Here is a 17,976-nt window from a genome sequence, read left to right on the forward strand (position 1 = left end):
AATCTGGTGGTCTAGCATTAAATATACATTACTCCAGTGTCATTTACAGATGTAACCCAGTTAAAAAGTATACATCTGTCAGAAAACTGCATTGATCTTTTATTCAATCTTGTCACTTAGTCCAGACCAGCAATTTTGGAAATTTGAGTATAATCTCATTCTCATTTTATAAATGTTTTGTATGAACTGTTAACTGGTGCTAAGTGAGAATCAATTGTAAGATTATCTTCTGTACTAGCTATATCCTTATCTTCTCTCAGTTTTATTTACTTAAAGACAAATAATCAGGGGGGAGTGATAGCACAAAAATGCCAGGGTAAATATGTCAAGGCCACTACCGGTAAAAACTATAAACAACTGCATATTTCAAATGTTTCATTGTTTGGGAACATACAGATAAACACACACATTTCATTTAAGTCACAAGAGGAAGCAGTAATAGTAGTATTTCCATTATTTGTGACAGAGTATGCATGTGAATATTCACAGGATGTCCTTTGTAAACAAACAACCACAGTAGAGAGAGATGTGCCAGTACAGGAAAGAGGTTGAAAAGGATATCCTCATAACGTACATTTTATTGATGGACAAAAATGGCATCCTATTCTCCATTCAATCAATATTTTATCTGGTTCATAAATTATACACAATATGTTGATCTAAACAATACAGTAAATTTGAAATATGTGTGTGTGTGTGTGTGCATGTTTCAGGTATGCAGAAATACATTGAGAAACGTGTGAGAAGACACGCGCTCTCCTTTTCCTCTGATTGACTGTGTGTTCCAGGATATGAAAAAATTTCTGCAGCACCTGCAACAAGCAGCTCTTGAGCTAAAAGGACATCCTTTAGTATCCGGGATAATCCATTACCGCCAGGCCAGCCCTTCTGCCAGCAAATATCCGGAACATCATTTCCATCGACCTCCGAACTGTGGTCTCCAGGCTCCGTGAGGACCAGCGCGTAGGTGGAGGTGGGTTAAAGCACACCCCACATCACAAAAGACAAAGTATTTCAGTGTACATTCTTGATGCTGTGATCACGATTCAAGACTAAATGCTTCTGGATCTTGTAGCTGTTTCTTCAGGCTCTTATCCAGCAGCACCAGACTCTGTACAGCCAGACTCCGGCAATCTGCATCAGGGTCTCCTTCCGCCACATCTATGAATACAAACGACACAAAAAAGGATTATTAGCAGGTTTAGTTCGGGGTTACAAAAAAAATCTACATCTGAAGAAATTAAACTCTTCGCTTCCACATAATCCTAGCCTTTTCTTTGCACAATAAATGTGTCCTTTGCACTTCACCTCCATGTCACTCATTGCAATGTGAAACTACTTTTATCCTCATAGGGATAAAAAAAAAATCCTAAATCCAGCTGTTTATGAGTCAATCACGTCACGGATAGTCCGTGTAGTACAGGACATCCTGGTTCCTCATCTACTTCCCAGAAATGTTCAGTCCAGCTGTGTATGGGTGTGCTGTATCTGTTTTTTGTGCCCATGGATATGTGTAAATGAGGGGACATCCCTGACAGAATTACATTATGCAGGTGTGAGTCAATTCACATGAATCTATTATTAGTAATTTATAAACTCTTTATTGCTTTCTTCATATATAAATTCTAAATTAAACACTAATGTTTGAAATTGTCATCCTGTAATAACTTAGAGCTAGAACTAATGCTCTGCCTGACTTTCACTTTATACATAGAGACTTTAATGAAATGTATCTATAGCTCTTAAAATCTAATTATGTCCAGGGTCCATGAAGAAAGGGACAGATTTCTCATTTCACCTTTGTCACCAGCAGATTTTTTTGTTTTGTTTTACCTGCGAGCCAAGTTCTGGTCTCAAACAGCTGATCACTGAGGTCCAACAGCAGGTTTTGACTTGGCATGCTCAGAAACACAGAGCAGACAGCGAAGAGGACGCCTCGTCTCACCATCCTTTAACACAGACATATTTCAGGTTACAGCTCAGATTGAAATAAGATAACAACACATAATAGTCTGTTCAGGTCTACTGTTATTGTGGTAATTATTCTGGTAATTCTAGAGTGGCCAAGTGAAAAAAAACACGTTGCTAGGAAAGGGATGCAATCATAAACATACAATTATCTAAGTAATGTTGGTGGTACACTACAGTGTTGTCAATGGCCACAAGTGTCTTCTTCAGATTCACAGTCACTTCATCAATTTACACTGAGAAAAACAGTGATATGCATTATACTTACTGGTCAACATGGTAGCGCACTACCCACACAAAGTCCAGCAAAGCACGACCCATCTGTGCAGCTATCTGGATTTTAAAAAAACAAAACCAAAACACTGGGTTAGCTTATTTTAATATTATGATATACTTATATATTGAGATATACAGGATATATACATAAAAGCTACAGTATCTGAAATGTACGTCTCTAACTGCTTGGCCCATATGTATATATTATAAATAATAATATAATATAATCTAAATCTAAATATAATATATATTTATATGTATATAGACACACTGTATAAATGCATCAAGAATTGTACCTAACATATTGGCACATTGATGCTGATATCAAGCTCTACATTGAGGTCATTTAATCAGCTCATTCTAGCATGAACAGTTAGATAAAACTACCGGTGCATTGACTGCCAGATGCATGAAGAGGCCCAAGGTATGGATCAACCTTCCCAGGACCAGGTGGTCGCTTCCCAAGAGGTCAAAGGTCACTTGAGGCCTAGCAAAAAAATATTAAATGTCATGTTTTAACGTGTGTAAACTTTATCATAAGAAAAGACTATGAATGTGATCTTTTAAATTTGCAGAAAAGAACACACTTGTCATAATTCCTGAGCAGTGGAAAAAAGAAGTGTCCAGCAACAGGCGCATAACGGTTAGGGGTGGCCTTAGCTGGAGGTTGTGTGGCACCCTGTAGCAATGACAGAAATCAGCGTAAGGCTCAGGAGTATGCCTTCACTCAAATACTGAAAAGGCAGATGAAAATGTCTGTCTACTTTAAGTACCTTCCTGAGGCGTTTGGTCTTGCTTTGGATCCGCTTCTCTACTACTTGTCGCCAGTGGACAGGGTTGTCACCAGGGTATGGAATCAAATCCGTGCTGGCAGCCGTGCCAGTGGATGGATCTCTCTTTTCAGTGACGGGCTTAGAGAGCTCCTGAGCTGCATGAGCAAGGACCTAATAAACCAAAACAAGAATAGCCTCATGAATGAACTAGTGGCAATAATCAAAAAAGATCAAATCAATCAATACATAAGTGGAGAAGCTACTGTTTTCACCTCCAAGATATCCAGTCGCTGGCGAAGACTGTAGTTCAAGGAGTAAAACTCTGTGGTCAAATACTGAGTCACCTATCAAAGAACACAAAAGGACATTGTAAAAAAAAAAAGACACAATGGATATTTAAAAATGGAGATAAAAGCTTTGCGGTAATGGACACTAATTTTGATGGGAAAAGGTACATAGTGCTGAAAGTGAAGTGGAAGATCATACAGGGACACAGTCAGTGGCAGTGAGAGCCACCATAGTTGCCTGTCTGAGACTCAGGAAGCCATTTATGCTGTATTTATTCTCCATGTGAAGAAGCACTTTGGTCAGCTGGACGCTGATCTGAAAATGGCATAACAAATAAATATGAATCATGATGTGAAAAGTGATCTGTAATATTAGCTTTAAGAAAAATAACATACTGGCAGGAAAAAGAGGTATTCAGTAGGAAATATTTAAATCTCCATCGTTTTGGCATTGTAACCGATTTGGTGTTGCCGTCATACCTCTCTGGTTGCAAATACGTTCTTTCTCACCAAACTCTCAGCAACTCTCAAACTGAGCTCCACGCGCGCCGGGTCCTCGGACGATATTAGAGCTGGATGGGTTGACAGATGAGAAAATATTGGAGTTGGAACACGTCACACAACACTTTAAAACACCTGCATCAGATGATCAGTGATTGGTGAGGCCATACTTTCCAGACAGTCTCGTAGGTAGCGAGGCGGGGACGCTTGACTGATCTCCTGATCTCCAGCCATATCATACGGAGTGAGCTCATCGTCACTGGATCAATAACAGACTCAAGGTTAACAATACACTTCAGTAATCCCATCACTACATATAAAAAACGACCAGTACTAAAGGATAATACCTTACTTATACTTACCTGTCCAGGTCAGAGTCTGGATCAGTTTTTGATTGCTGAGGTCCTGATATATTTTGAGATGATACATTCTGAGTAGACTGAGTCACTTCACTGGTCTCTTGAGGAGTGTCAAATCTGAAGATGACGGATTCCATTAAATAAAATCAATGCCTATAGATATACAGTGTCGAGGTTTTATGGGATTTGGCCGAATGGTAACAAAGTCATTAAGTTATGAGAATAATAGAAGCTAAGATTGTCTAAAGTGCTGTATGTGGTCTTGGAAGCTCTTTTACAACACTATAAAACGGAAAACTCAGTTCAAAAATGGTTGGTAGTTCTTCTTTAACAGACTGCCAATTTTTACATTTCATTTTCGCATTTTAATTTTTGAGACACTACTTCAAAATTCCTAACTGTAGGCACAGAGCAGTAGAGTGTATAACCTCCTAAGGACCATTAATGAGAGTGGATCCTACGTTCTCATCTCTTGACAGATAAATTGACCAATGAGCCAAGCTTCCAAATATTGAAGTAACAGTTACAGTGATGTCTAACACCTACCCATTTACAGGCTCAGGCTCTGGTTCATCACTATTGATGGGAGTCATGAGAGAAAGCAGCTCTTGAGTCTCCTCATCCTGATCATACTACAACACAGCATAATGCAAAATTAGAAATAGGTCTAATAATGGCATTTTAGTGAAGTCATTAATCAAATGTTTTGAAGCCAGCTGGGCTGACTAGGCAGCTGTCATAAGCTACATCATTGTTTCTTGCTAATTACACATTGACTGCACCTCAAATTTGAGCTTGGTTCCACTGATATCCATGCGAGAGCTCAGGCACTCTCCCACCACCATGCCCACACGCCTGATACGCAGCACACTGCTTTCCAGGTGGCTCTGCATGCCACCCAGCATACACTGAAGCAACTCTGAGAAAAGACGTACACAACAGTGAGAAGAGCGCCCAGTAAAGAGACGATCTCCTTCAGTTTACCATCACATTACTGCTGCTGCTGCTGCTGAAGTGAACCTCTATTATCTCATGCTTGAGGATGAATGATAATGCGATTTGTCAGAATCGTACCTGAGCGTAGCTCCTGTAGTTCGGAGTCTCTCAGCAGGCTCACGCTCAGCAATAAGGCTTTGCTAACATACAGCTGCTGCTCTAGAGGTGTGTGTTTCACTGCACTGGGGTTAGCCCAGGCCTGGGACACAGACCGTAACACCTGAAAACGCACACAAATACATGTAAAATCATCAACACAATTAACATGATATCATTAGCCTGCTGAACTTAACATACTCTCACCTGTATGAGTAGTGGCCTTCGCTCTCTGTCTGTTGCGAGGTAACCCAGAACAATTCTCAAGACTTGAGTCTGGGACAAAAAACATATGCTTCATATGATATTTACAAGATACACATGTGATTTTCTATCATGCTGCAAGTTATCTTCTTACCTCATACTTATACTGTAGTAACAACAGTCTATGAGTGATGACAAACTGGGCCTTTTTATTTTTCAACACTAGATTCCCAATAATCCGTCCCAAGGCATCAGGCCTGAAAAAAAGAGGCAAGAGACTTGCATCATTATAGGCAGACAGAAAACTGAGAGCTGGGTCCAGATAAACTGCTGGCTGTTTAAATGTGCATATGACTGTCCCAGCCTGGTTGAAACTATAACCACCTTACCCACTGACTGCCTGCACCAGTCCAGTGAGCACGCTCTCTATCCATCGCTCTGGAATGTTCTCCAACAGCTTCCAGCAAACCCTCTGCCACACCATGTCTGAGCGTGTGCAGGCAGACAGCCGAGGAGCCATAAAGGCCAGGACCACAGCTACAGGGAGGAAAAAAAACAAGCAGGAGTCCATTAATTTCCTATAGAACTAGAGGAAGAAAAACATCATTCATATGTGGCTGATAATAAGCTCACAGATCTGAGAAATTACCAAACATTTCATTATAACCAGCTGTACAGCCACTGAAAATTAATCATTTCCTTATTTTCTTACTGGTTATGCCTATTAAAATGCATATTCTCTCATATTCTGGTGATTATTTTTCCCATTAACTGCTGACCTGTTAGGTCTATAAAACATCAGAAAATAGTCAAAAATTACAATCACAGTTTTCCAGAGCTCAAGGTGACATCTTCCAAAACCCAAAGACATAGAATATAATATATAATGTAAAATAGTCAAAAGCTATAAACATTTTTTGATAAATGATTGAATCAATTAACTGATCATCAAGATTGATGTTGATTAATTTCCTGAATCACATCTAATCAATGAATCGTCTCAAAAAGATGCTTTCCCAATCTATGCTAGGAGTCGGTAGTAATATTCAAGTCAATTTTTAAACATTTTTTTTTTTTTTTTCTTGTTCCCTGTTATTATCACAAGGTGTTTTCCACTGGTAGAGCTAATGGAGCTGCCCATAAACCATGAGGCTTGCAGTGTGAATGGGGCAAAGCTATAGGAGGAGACACGATATAGGGGGAAAAAAAGGAACTATGACTTATATTTTTTGTACACACAGGAAATAAACTCACCGCTATGCCCCTGGATACACACTTTTCCTAGTGTCTGAGCCACAAATGTTAAGGAACAGTCTGTGCCATCTGTCACACACAAACAAACAAAATTGAGAAATTACTGTTTATCCTGACACATAATACATTTTTCTGAAATTTCTCATTATTGCTAAGTGCTTAAAGGATGTTCCCTCACCTTTGAGGGCCTGGCAGGTCCGCTCCAGGGCAGTGAGCAACTCTGTGGCAAGTAACAGGTAGTACTGCTGAGGTAGAAATAGGGGCTTGTTGTTGAGATGTAACCTGTTGGCGGTGAGGTCCGGCAGTGCCACTATACGCCCCAGCAGAGTCTCTCGGAGCTGAGGGGAGTCAGAGAGAGCTGCGTCCAGACAGTACGACCACAGCAGGTCAGCGAGGCGACCATTCTGAAGGAACTTCTCAGTGATGCTGACCAGATGGTCCAGATTTGCACTGGGTCTGCAGAGGAGACAACAACCATACAATTAATGAATGGATAAAATGATGACCATGCCTTACATCCCTCTTCCAGCAGCACCCACCTTAGCACTCCTATTGCCTCCATCAGCACAAGCAGAGCCTGCTCTGGAGGGCCATGGAGGAACAGGCCATCCCATAACTCTGTGCGCTGTGCTGCTTTGAGGCTGCGCAACCAGTCTGCCTGGATGTTGCTGACAAGGAACTGAAGGGTGCGAGTGTAGTGAGTTCTCCTGAACTCAGCCCGCTGAACTGAAGTGGTTTTACTCTCTGGCCCCTCATCCAAGTAGGACTGGAGTGTTTGAAGAGCAGCAATAACGTCTTTGTCATCTGTAGACGTACTGAGGGTCCGGAAACACTGGGCCACCATTAGACGGACCTCAGTGTTAGGTGTGAGTGATTCCATTTTGAAAAAGTAATTAACTGGGGGCTTTACCTCCTAGACAAAAAAAATTAAAGGGACAGTTTACCCCAAAACAGCAGTGAGATTTCTGTGAAGGCATCCATCTCCACAAAGAAGTGTTCACAACAAAGTCTGCAGTTTATAATGAATAGCCGTTAGTATATTTAGAAAACATCTGTAATGGAATTGAACTACAACTGATATCAGCATATAACAAGCAAACCTTTTGGTCCTTTACTCCTGCTAAGAAGAATTAAGTTCATTGTGTTTTTAGGTGAACTCGCCCTTTATTCCTGTAGCTAACAGTCATTGAGTGTAGAAGCTCATTTTCATCAAAGTACGGGTTCAAAAAACACACAAGCTGGCAACGAAACTAAATAAACACGCATATCTATTTGAATTAGCTTAAACTGTTAGCCTGTCAGAACCGATACCCCAGAGCATTTTTTTTTTTATTAAAGAAGACAACAGAAATTTACATTGCGACACAATTCACAGCCACTGTAACATTAAAAGGTTTCTTTTTGAGGTGAAACCTACAGATCCTACTGTCTAGCTCACGTTACAACAAGCACATCCCGCCGCGTCCCTCGCTTCTGCGTGTGCTCAGTCAAAACACGTTCGTGATGAGCGAGGAGGCGACGTAAGGTTCCGGGGACAGGCCCTCCCGGTGCGGCATTCAAGAAGCCGACGCTTTTTGTAACACTTCTGGGCGGTCGTTATGTCATAATCAGTTGATAACTTTATACATCGGCGAATTAATCAGTTGAAAGACTCACATAAGCATAAACATTATATATATATATATATATATATATATATATATATATATAGATATACACATAGATATACACAATATAACAAAATTCACTGATAGTGAAATTCTGAACTTATGGTTAGGAGATACACTTACGTCACGCAAAGTTATGACAGCTTCTGCAACATCTGGAAAATTTGACCGCTGTAGAAAATCAGAAATAAAAGGTAATATAAACATTTTATAAAACCAGAAATAAAGATTTTTTTTTTAAATAAATAAATATCGATTTTACATTTATATCTTTTTATAATGTGTCTTGATTATTGATTTACCAGCTGAATGTTGATTAAAACAAATGGGCCCCCAACGATTCATGACACCAATTAATAGTCAAAACTGCAGTCCTCATTATTGCACACATAGACTCATACAGTCATTGTGAGGAGACAGATGGGCTTCACCCCTTCCTTTCAGGTCTGGCAGTTGCGCGAGTTAACATAATGTTGACGAGTATAACAGGACGCTAATACTAGAGACGGGTACACGGAGTGGTTGAGGACCCATGCAGGTGGGGCCGGTAGGTTGGCGGCAGAAGGACCAGGGATCTGGGCATGGAGGTGTTCACCAGCCCCATGAGGGTCCTAGAACACCTCCAGGCTCTGAGGTTGGTGTAAAACACAGTATTTTTGTCTTCAACAGAACGGGGGTCAAATCCATTAGATCATCATTTGTAACTTGAAATTACTTACCATGTGAGATCCTGACTGTCACAGTGAGGGGAAAAAAAAAAGACAATCAACACAGGGTCCTTTTATTCCATTTATTTTTCTAATCTCACTTTCACTGCTTATCTTTAAATTTTCTCTTTTTACAATGACTGAAATTATATTTCCCCAGTAACAATTAGGATTAGATCATTTGGGGATCTTCAAAAATAACATACAGCTGTAACCAATACTGTTATAATTTATACATTTATTTTTGAAAATAGGATTAACTTCAACTTTTACATTTTCTCTTTTCTACAATATTCTCTTTTTATCTCCCCATGTCGCATAATGGCAAGCCATGCACTACTCCAGTAGTGATGTTTGTGCCTTGAGCAAACTTTCTTTGGACACTGGAAGTGAGCGTGAGAGCGAGAAAAAAAAAGTTCACAAAAATGACCATTTATATTTACAGTTCAGGTGTCATCGTTATAATTTAACAAACTGACAGTCACGTGGTCAGTGCTTTTCCCAGGGCTCATAATCAGGTTAGTTCAGAGGCAAAGTTTGAGACACAGAGACACAGTGTTTAGACTAGCAGGCCCGTTTTTTTCGCTTTTTTTTTTTTCCAGGGCAAGCTGAGAGTCTGTCAATTTGTGATTTATTAGAACAGGAAAGTGTTACCAAAAGCGTGATCACGGACCCTGATAGATAAAACGATCAGTTTAAGTTCAAACGTTTTTCTTTGGTCATTTTGAAAGCAGGAGTTAAAAATGGAGAAATTGGATCTGGTTAAAGTGCAATCACCTTCAGCTCTGCTAAAATGGAATGTTTTATCAGCTCTGTGGTCTCACCTTTTGTCTGGTTAATCTGTTGCCAGTCGCGTTAATCCTCAAACTATCTGTCAAAAGCTGACAATAAAATATGACGCAGGGAGAAGATTAACTGTAATTTAGCCTGCTGTGTTCAGGTGTCATCCTGTGTCCTCTTTAAAGCATAAATGATTCATTACTCTAAAGATCTAAGCAGTAAATCTGTTGGGGCAAACCTCCAGTTACACTACAATGCAGGAAGCTGAACTCAGCAAGCCTGGATATGAGGTTTTAGGTGTCATGTGCTGATGTTATGAGGTCTCACAACCTACAACTCCACTGACGGATATTATAGCATATGATTTTTCAGTCAAAACAGGTCAAACAACTGAATCAGAGATATACAATAAAAATCTGTGTTTCCATGCAGTACCTGACTCCATCTGGGAAGACAACAGTAGAAACTGCAGACTCTGCCATATATCTAAAAATCACAACCCTGAAGAGGTCAAAGCCACATCAGCATTATGGAAGAGTGTGACAACCTCAACAAACGACCATTCTGAGCAGGTCACATTCAAGCTTCTGCACACGATGGAGACTCATCCAAGGACAATATAACTTTGCTTTAAACATGTTTCTTAATTCAATAAATTCTCCCACAGATTCATTCACCGTGAATATGTGATCTCCCCTTTTGAATCCAAAAATGTACAAATATATTTTCAGCAGAACAAATCACAGAGTTTGAGTTGTTTGTGTTGAACGATGAATAAATATCTGCATGTGATTTAAAACGAGGAAAAAAAAAATAACCCAACAGATACTGTACACGCTACATGCTAGAGAAGAATACAGGCAGCTGTCTCTCAGCATAAGACAAGAAAAAAATGTTCTTTTCTCTTCTGGCTATAAAAATACCTAGAATCTAGAATGAGTGTAGAAAAAACTTTACATGTACAAGTCATTTACATCCAAGGCCATTTTTCCATGGAGTGGCAGGTGAAGAAGAGCAGTGAAATAAGATTTAGAGGTGAACAGGGTGAAAAATAGGGATTCCTCTTAGCATACTGGTGCAGAACGCCATGCTGTTTGGACAAAAACAACCTCCCCGACTTCAACTATAAATCCGTCAAGATATCTGGTAGGTTAGGTTCAGTTTCTGAGTCAGAAAAGAAATGTCCAGAAGTATTGAGGCTGCACAGTACCGATAAGCACGGCATCAGATCAGTCCAAAAATCAGTCTTTGAAAACGCAGATGTTGCTTCAGCAGAGGAAATAAAGAGCAGGTTTGTTTCATCTGCCCTCCACCAAGGTCCACTCTCTTGCCAAGCATTATTGCTACCAAAGTCTGCCGTGTCTCTTCAGTATTACGCAGATCAGGTATGGAAAACAATAAAACTGGCAACTAGCCAGGAAAAAAGCTCATATGAACTCCTGATGGCTGAAAAAAATACAGTATTTAAATTAATTTAATCTTGAGACATTTTCGTAGTATTCTTGAATATTTCTGATTTAATATGGCATTATGAATAGTGTGATGTTTTTTTTTTTCTTTCTTAAGCAGGAGTGGGTTGTCTGCAGCACACACCAGCCCCAACTTTGCTGGTGTGTCTGCAGCAACAAATCCAACGAGCTATCATCTTCATAATGGATTCAAAATACCTTCGATTTTACATTTGATCCCTTCACAATTAAGTTTTCTATCAACAAAATAATAAAGAAATTAAAACAAAACTTAGTGCAAAGTACAACCATTTGATTCTTCACATACAGCCTCCCAAATGTCGACATTTTTCGGTCTCACTAACATTTTTACTTGACATTAAATCACTTGTGCAGCAAAGAGAAAAAAAAAAAAAAAAAAAGGGTTGGTAACCTGAATTGGCTTGCTCTCTGTCACTTTCACTCAGCAAGAGAACACTGGGATCAGGTGGCCTGTATTTAGAAAAATAAAACTACAATTCCCAGAATCACTCATCAGTTTCCTTTGATACTTAATTCAAGTGTTCGGAGAGTTTACAAAGTGATGAGGTGGGTATATTTTGTCAGTTACAGCCAGTCAGTCTATATTTAGTGAGATAAGTTTGAGTTATCCAACATTTGTGCCAGGGAGTGATGGGAAATGTAGTGATTTTCCACTTGAGGTTTCTAGCCTACCTGAGCTCCACGACCCTGTTTCATTGTAAAAATAAATGAGATGAAGCACATTATAAACCACCCTGTTCCTTCATTTGGGAGACTGACACTTTCAAGAACGACTGTGTCATTCTTGATACACCCTCTAGTGTTACAGACCTTTTGCAGAAAAAAATAAAAATAAAAAAATAAAAAAAAGGAAATTTCAAACACCTCACTTACACACACACATACATACACACACACACACACACAAAATACCCTCTGGGCATTTCTCATCCTCAACCCCTAGAAATGTCCCTCACTTGGGTTCACTGGAAAAGACAGCTGAACTTGGTTAAAGGACAGAACACACTGTTATAGGGACTGGTAGGCAGCACAGCAAGCTTTTAACTTACAAATTCTACTGGTCTCCTGACCAGAGCTTCATACGGCTTTCTCAGCCTGCATCAGGAGATCACAGCCCACTGACTGAACTGAGGCATGTATGGTATGTATTATTGATGTATCCTTTGATCACCTTTCATTTAAGGCCTTTAGGTATAATTGTCTGATCGTTATATTTTAGCTCAATCAAACATTGACACTTTGTTTTTGGAAAGGGATGGGGCAGATTTCTACTCTGAATGATACTGACCTTTTGCACACAGTTACACATTCATTCATTCAACAGGGGAGACTCAGGTCCCTCTAGCCAAATACATGGAGGTCACCAGAACCCAAGTGTTTTCAAAAGGGCTAACACATACACTCACAACTAAGTACAGAGTCAAGGGGTATCTAACTGAAAATAGCTTATTTTTGTCATTGTACTTTTTTTTTTTTTTTTTTTGGGGGGGGGGTTGAGTTTTTTCCCTACCAAAATGTCAGAATATTTTTACAACCTCTCTTGGTAGTTTTCTCTTAGCCAAGTCTCCAATATTTTTAACAGCCTGTGGAGTCACTCCAAGTGGCCCTCCGGCTGCATGGTCTCTATTTGACCTCTAGAATGGAGGGGTTGGACTCCATGATTGCCACGATGATTTTGTCGATGTAGTCCTGGAGTCTGTAGTTGATCTCCTCTTGTTTGTGGATAGCCTCCATCAGCTGGAGACAGAGAAACAGAAGTCAGTGGAGATAAAACCTGCCCACTGGAATTCAAATAAAAAGGTTAACCGGTAATGAACATGTTCTCCATCTTCTTTCCCGTTTTCTAAACATACCTCTGTGCGAGACACAGAGTTGATCTCAGCTGCCAGGGAGTCGGAGAAGGAGGCCGACATCAGGTTCTTGGCTCCCTGGATGCTCAGGTTGATAATCTGACCGTTTAACTCGTCATTCTGCTCCTTCAGGCTGCGGTTGTCCTGGAGGGGTCAAGTCAAATGTAATGCCTCATAAAACGTTACAGGCCAGATGCTAAATCATTCTTCGATATCAAAAAAGTCTGGCCAGAGTGACAGAATGAGAAAATGCTACAGAAATTGAGTGAAGAGGCAGAGAAACGAGGAAAGATTAGAATGTTTGCGCTACCTGTTTGAGTCGTTTGATCTCTTGCTCCAGCTCGGTTTCGCGGGTGCGGGTCTGATACTCCTGCAGCCCTGCGCCTGGTGAGCGCCCTCTCTTTGCTTCGGCCTCCAACTTGTACAGCTGTAAGTGTTCAAGCTGCTTACGTAGGTCTTCAATTAGCTGTGGTAGAAACAAATCAAAACACATTTGTTAGTAAAGTCCTTAGGAATCATAAAATGAGGAGCAAAGGGCAAAAACACTTCTTTCAAGTAATGACATAATTTAGACAGGACCTTTTGACATATGACAGTCACGCTGTGTAACTCTACACTGTAATGTAATATTTTGTACACACAGTATTGTTTATTCTGTACATAGAGAAACCAGTTCCACCTCCTGTGTGCACTCCTTCTCCTTCTGGCTCTGGTGACGCTCGTGGCTCAGCTTGTCACCCATCTTCCTGCGGGATTCCGTCTCTTCCTTGAGCCTGTCAGACATGGCTTCTGTCTCATCTTGCAACTTCCTCTTCTCCTGGAAATTAAGAAGGTGAGGATGAAGAGGAACAAGAGAGACAAGCGGAACTCATGAGAAAGAGTGCAAGTTGAGCCCAATGAAGGAAAACCAAACCAGGAGATGAGGTATTATTGCTCTCACCTCCTCTAGTCTCTCGATGTTTGCTCGTAGACAAGGAACACAGGACCGCAGCTCACTGCTCTCCTCATCCAGTTGCTGCAGCCTGAGAAACAAACAAATTCTTTAGACATTCATGTCAAAAAGCTACAGTGCAACCAAAAAGGATCAGCTGATATGTCCGCACTGGTTATTAATGGTTGACAATCTTGAATTATATGAAGACAGCTTATGTTCAGTGGCAGATAAATTCCAGAAGGTGGCAGTATGGAAGCACAATGAACAAATATGTTTTTAATGTACCACTGAATCAAATACAACAAAAATCTTCAGGGAATCTCACACTGACTGGTTTTGTTGTTAATATCCAGTTAAAATGATCACAAAGTATCAAAAACATCTAAACGGCTGAGGGCAACTAGATTCTATTTCTTATGGTTTTTAGACATTTTTTTTTTTTTACACATAAAAATAAAATTTCCAAGGGGTAGAATTGTATTTAATTAACCAGGTGATATGGGCAGATCTTACACTGAACATAAATTGATCTGTTGTATAGTAAACAATTATATGTTGATTTTTCATGCTGCCACAAAAGATTTTATAAAAACAGTCAGGTCTTTCCTCATGTGCTCACCTAGCCTGCAGGTTTTCTAGCTCCAGCCCCCTCTCCCTCTCCAGTTTGCTCAGGGCCTCCTTGTGGCGACGGGTCTCTTGCTGTAGCTGCTCGTCAGCATGGAGCTCCTGCTCCTTCAGTTGCTCCTCCAAGGCATTGGCCCGGTGCACAAGCTGAAGGTTCTCCTGGCGCAATCGCGCATGCTGCTCCCCCGAGGCCTCCGACTCCTTCTCCAGCTCCGCCACTCGACGCTCAAGGAGGAGCACCTGGGAAAGGTAAACGTTTCATGGTTAGCCAAACAACAATTAACATATCTGTAACCAGAGGGATGAAAAGGCAGGTGGTATTGGGGAGAGAAAGGAGAGGAAAAAAAAAAAAAATCTGTTAACTTTGTCACCTTGTCTGTGATGTCATTGTCAGCAAGCTCCAGGATGTCCCGCGTTAAGTCGCTCATGGTGTCCAGAGTCATTGAGCTGTTCTGGAGGAGATGTCTGCATGTGGAGAGGGGAAAAAAAAAAAAAAAAAAAAATGAACTCCCTGGGGCTAGTTTACATTTGATAAACATAACTATCTCTTACTATCATACTAGAAATGAGACATTGCCTACTGAAATCGAAGCAGTTATTTAGCTTACCTTGCTACTTTCTTGCTGGACAGCCTCTTGCCAGCACTGGATGGGGAGACAGAACAACAGGAAAAATGGTCAGGAAAAGAAAAAGGATAGGAGGAAAGAGACACCATCTCTTAAGGGTCCTCTTATCCAACCCAAATCCCTCTCTTTGCTCACAGTGGAGCCCCAGTAAGGCAGAAGGGCATGATGGGGTGGCTCTTTACTAGTAAATCACTACATTTTTGACAAAACTTAAGCTAGAAAATATCCACACATCGCAGCATACTAACACAAACACAGCAGCGCATACAAAGCTTTCAAGTTCTGATCTAGGATTGATTTTAAATAACAGACCTGTAACAGATTGAATTATAGAAACTTACAAACTATATGTCAATTTAGAGGTTTGTAGATTTATAAAATCTTTTTAAGTTAGTTATATTACATTCTCAAGTTCTAAACCATAACCTATCTCAAATTTATACAGATGGTAAACAGAGTTGCTAAGTTTCTGTAATGCAGCTACTGGTCAGTAATCCTGGATCAGCAAGTTTGTTCCAATAAAAGCAGGTTCTTTAAAAAGCATTACTCCACTACCAGCTGCCATTTTGCAACAGCTTAAATGAAGCATGAAGGTAATGACATGAAGAACAAAAATACTGAAATAGACAACACTCACCTGAGATACCTGGGGTTATTGTTTCCTACTTCTACAACCTCTTTCAAATCAACTAAAGATGTATAATCAATCTGTTAAGCTTATTTTAAGCAAAATGTTATGAGTGACAAATCATAATGTGTAAAGATGGTAACAAGTGAGTTTTTCCATCAATAAATGCTAAATGCTAACACTGCAACTCACACACAAAAAGAGGGTGCAGATAAAAAAAACAAAACAAAACAGGGAACCGTGTGAGGCACGATTGGCCTAAAACAAACCCACAAAATACACCATAATGTGTTTGTGCATGTACAATCCATAACAAAACACACACCATGTTGTGGCTAATCCAACACAGCATACACACATTATGAGAACATGCGTGATACTGTATCTATTCAGCACTGCAAACATTCACACAGCTTAAAGTCGGAGTGGGTTGTGAATGATGTGTTACCTAGTCATCTCTAGGAAATTGAGGCGAGTGGAGAGGTCCTCAAGACGACTTATTTGTTTGTGACACTGGCTACAGAAAAAGTCCAGCGCCTCCTCCCTGAGGAAGCTCTGAAAGCAGTCAGGGAGAGGAGCAGGTGCACTGGAAATAGGAAAAAAGGAGGAAGAGGAGGAGGAAGTGGTGAGTGACAGGCAAGAAGGAGGGAGGGGGGTGCACTTAGGTGGGACAGGACACCTCTGAGGGTGCAGGGGGTGTTAGTGGAATCCACAGAAGAGTCTGAAAATAAAGTGTGAGGGCTTCGATAGAAGGGAGACGTGGAACAGACTGCAGTGTGGTTGCGATTTGTTTTTTGGATACAGTAAGGGAACAAAACATTCTAGGAGAAAGAATGTGTTGATCTTTCTTCAGCGCTGATAAGATTTTTTTTTTCCTCCTGCCAAACATTCTTGTCTATTCAACCTAGGTGTCTTTGCAGCTCAGACAACCTATGGAATGCTTACTGAAATAAACCAAAATAACAAATTAAATACGCAGTTGCTCATTTCATTGTTGGGAGTTTGTATCCTCTCCTCACACCACCTCTACCAGCTGACTGTTCAAGAGGTGAGTCAGGTCTGATTTATGCAACAAAAAAAACAAAAAACAAAACAAACAAACAAAAAAAAAAAAAAAAAAAAGGCACAGGTTCTTGTTAATGTAGGCAGAAATGCTGTTTCATGGCAGACTTTGAGGGAGTGTCACTTGATGGTCATATGCATTGTTTTACAGAGCCATTTTCTGCTGACAGCGTGAAGGATGACTTTGTTAAAAATGCTGTAGAATAGAGGCAACCCAAGTGTGTGTGCGTGTGTAGTCAAAGTGCTGTATTATGTAGATAGATAAATGAGGGGGTGTGTGTGTAGGCAGCACTGCTACGTGCGCCAGCAATGAGCACGAATGGCTCAAAACATGATGACGCAGTCACACCGAGTGGGTGAAGTTGTTGGGATGCAGTTATTTCTTTTTTGTGTGGCAAGATTTTTGTCACCCGAACAAGCAGGCTGATTTTTTCCCAATTTTTATGTGATGTAATCTTTCACATAAGGTTTCTCCCATTTCAAAAAAAACTACATAAACTTACATAATGATTTAATTTCATTCATTTATTATTTAAGGATTCTCAACTCTTATTAGAGAATGTGTATTTATCCTATTTACTTGAATGCATCTTTTTATTACTTTACGTTATAAAGACACATCTTACATATGAGGATCATTCAAGTTACTATCCAAACATCATGTTACATATAATCAAGTAGTTTTTGCTATGTTAGCCTTCCTGTAATGTTAACAATGACTCCTATAAACTAATAGGAATAAACAGTGAGGCTGTATCTCAATGATCAGCTTATTTTTATATTGTCAGTGGGATACAAAACCTGGGCTGCTATCAAGAGCTTCCTGGCAAGGAAAATAATTGGAAATATCACCCAAGTGGTAATTACACATTATCCGGCTTAGAGTCTAAGATG

The 17,976-nt window shown here is 40.1% G+C and overlaps 2 protein-coding genes across 9 annotated transcripts in view; both read right to left on the bottom strand.

The window, feature by feature from the left end:
- Window positions 1-144: 144 nt before the first annotated feature.
- On the bottom strand, window positions 145-8,254 carry telo2 (TEL2, telomere maintenance 2, homolog (S. cerevisiae)). Of its 5 annotated transcripts, none has more exons than XM_040136191.1 (21): window positions 8,132-8,250; window positions 7,254-7,627; window positions 6,893-7,170; window positions 6,715-6,783; window positions 5,850-5,997; window positions 5,615-5,717; window positions 5,464-5,532; window positions 5,239-5,380; window positions 4,947-5,083; window positions 4,711-4,796; window positions 4,168-4,281; window positions 3,976-4,064; window positions 3,815-3,876; window positions 3,504-3,620; window positions 3,290-3,361; window positions 3,018-3,188; window positions 2,832-2,923; window positions 2,632-2,731; window positions 2,237-2,301; window positions 1,834-1,949; window positions 145-1,161 (listed from the first exon to the last, which is right to left on the bottom strand). In XM_040136191.1, the coding sequence occupies exons 2-21, from the start codon at window positions 7,592-7,594 to the stop codon at window positions 1,040-1,042; spliced, it is 2,493 nt and encodes an 830-aa protein (XP_039992125.1). In that variant the 5' UTR covers window positions 7,595-7,627; window positions 8,132-8,250; the 3' UTR covers window positions 145-1,039. The 5 variants fall into 5 exon arrangements, with proteins under 5 accessions (XP_039992125.1, XP_039992122.1, XP_039992124.1 ...); XM_040136188.1 differs by having other exon boundaries at window positions 146-1,161; window positions 3,785-3,876; window positions 8,153-8,254; XM_040136190.1 differs by lacking the exon at window positions 8,132-8,250 and adding an exon at window positions 7,876-8,125 and having other exon boundaries at window positions 146-1,161; window positions 3,785-3,876.
- Window positions 8,255-9,674: 1,420 nt separating this feature from the next.
- Window positions 9,675-17,976, bottom strand: part of rab11fip3 (RAB11 family interacting protein 3 (class II)) — a 29,615-nt gene continuing 21,313 nt past the window's right edge. For all 4 annotated transcript variants that reach the window (XM_040134955.1, XM_040134953.1, XM_040134952.1 and 1 more), the window contains 8 exons: window positions 15,375-15,410; window positions 15,138-15,231; window positions 14,762-15,006; window positions 14,149-14,230; window positions 13,888-14,025; window positions 13,519-13,674; window positions 13,212-13,352; window positions 9,675-13,095 (listed from right to left, as the gene is read on the bottom strand). In XM_040134955.1, the coding sequence (XP_039990889.1) occupies window positions 12,982-13,095; window positions 13,212-13,352; window positions 13,519-13,674; window positions 13,888-14,025; window positions 14,149-14,230; window positions 14,762-15,006; window positions 15,138-15,231; window positions 15,375-15,410 (1,006 nt within the window). In that variant the 3' untranslated portion in view covers window positions 9,675-12,981. The remainder of the gene's footprint in view (window positions 13,096-13,211; window positions 13,353-13,518; window positions 13,675-13,887; window positions 14,026-14,148; window positions 14,231-14,761; window positions 15,007-15,137; window positions 15,232-15,374; window positions 15,411-17,976) is intronic.

Source organism: Xiphias gladius, chromosome 9 (assembly GCF_016859285.1).
Source record: "Xiphias gladius isolate SHS-SW01 ecotype Sanya breed wild chromosome 9, ASM1685928v1, whole genome shotgun sequence".
Taxonomy (NCBI): Eukaryota; Metazoa; Chordata; class Actinopteri; order Istiophoriformes; family Xiphiidae; genus Xiphias; species Xiphias gladius.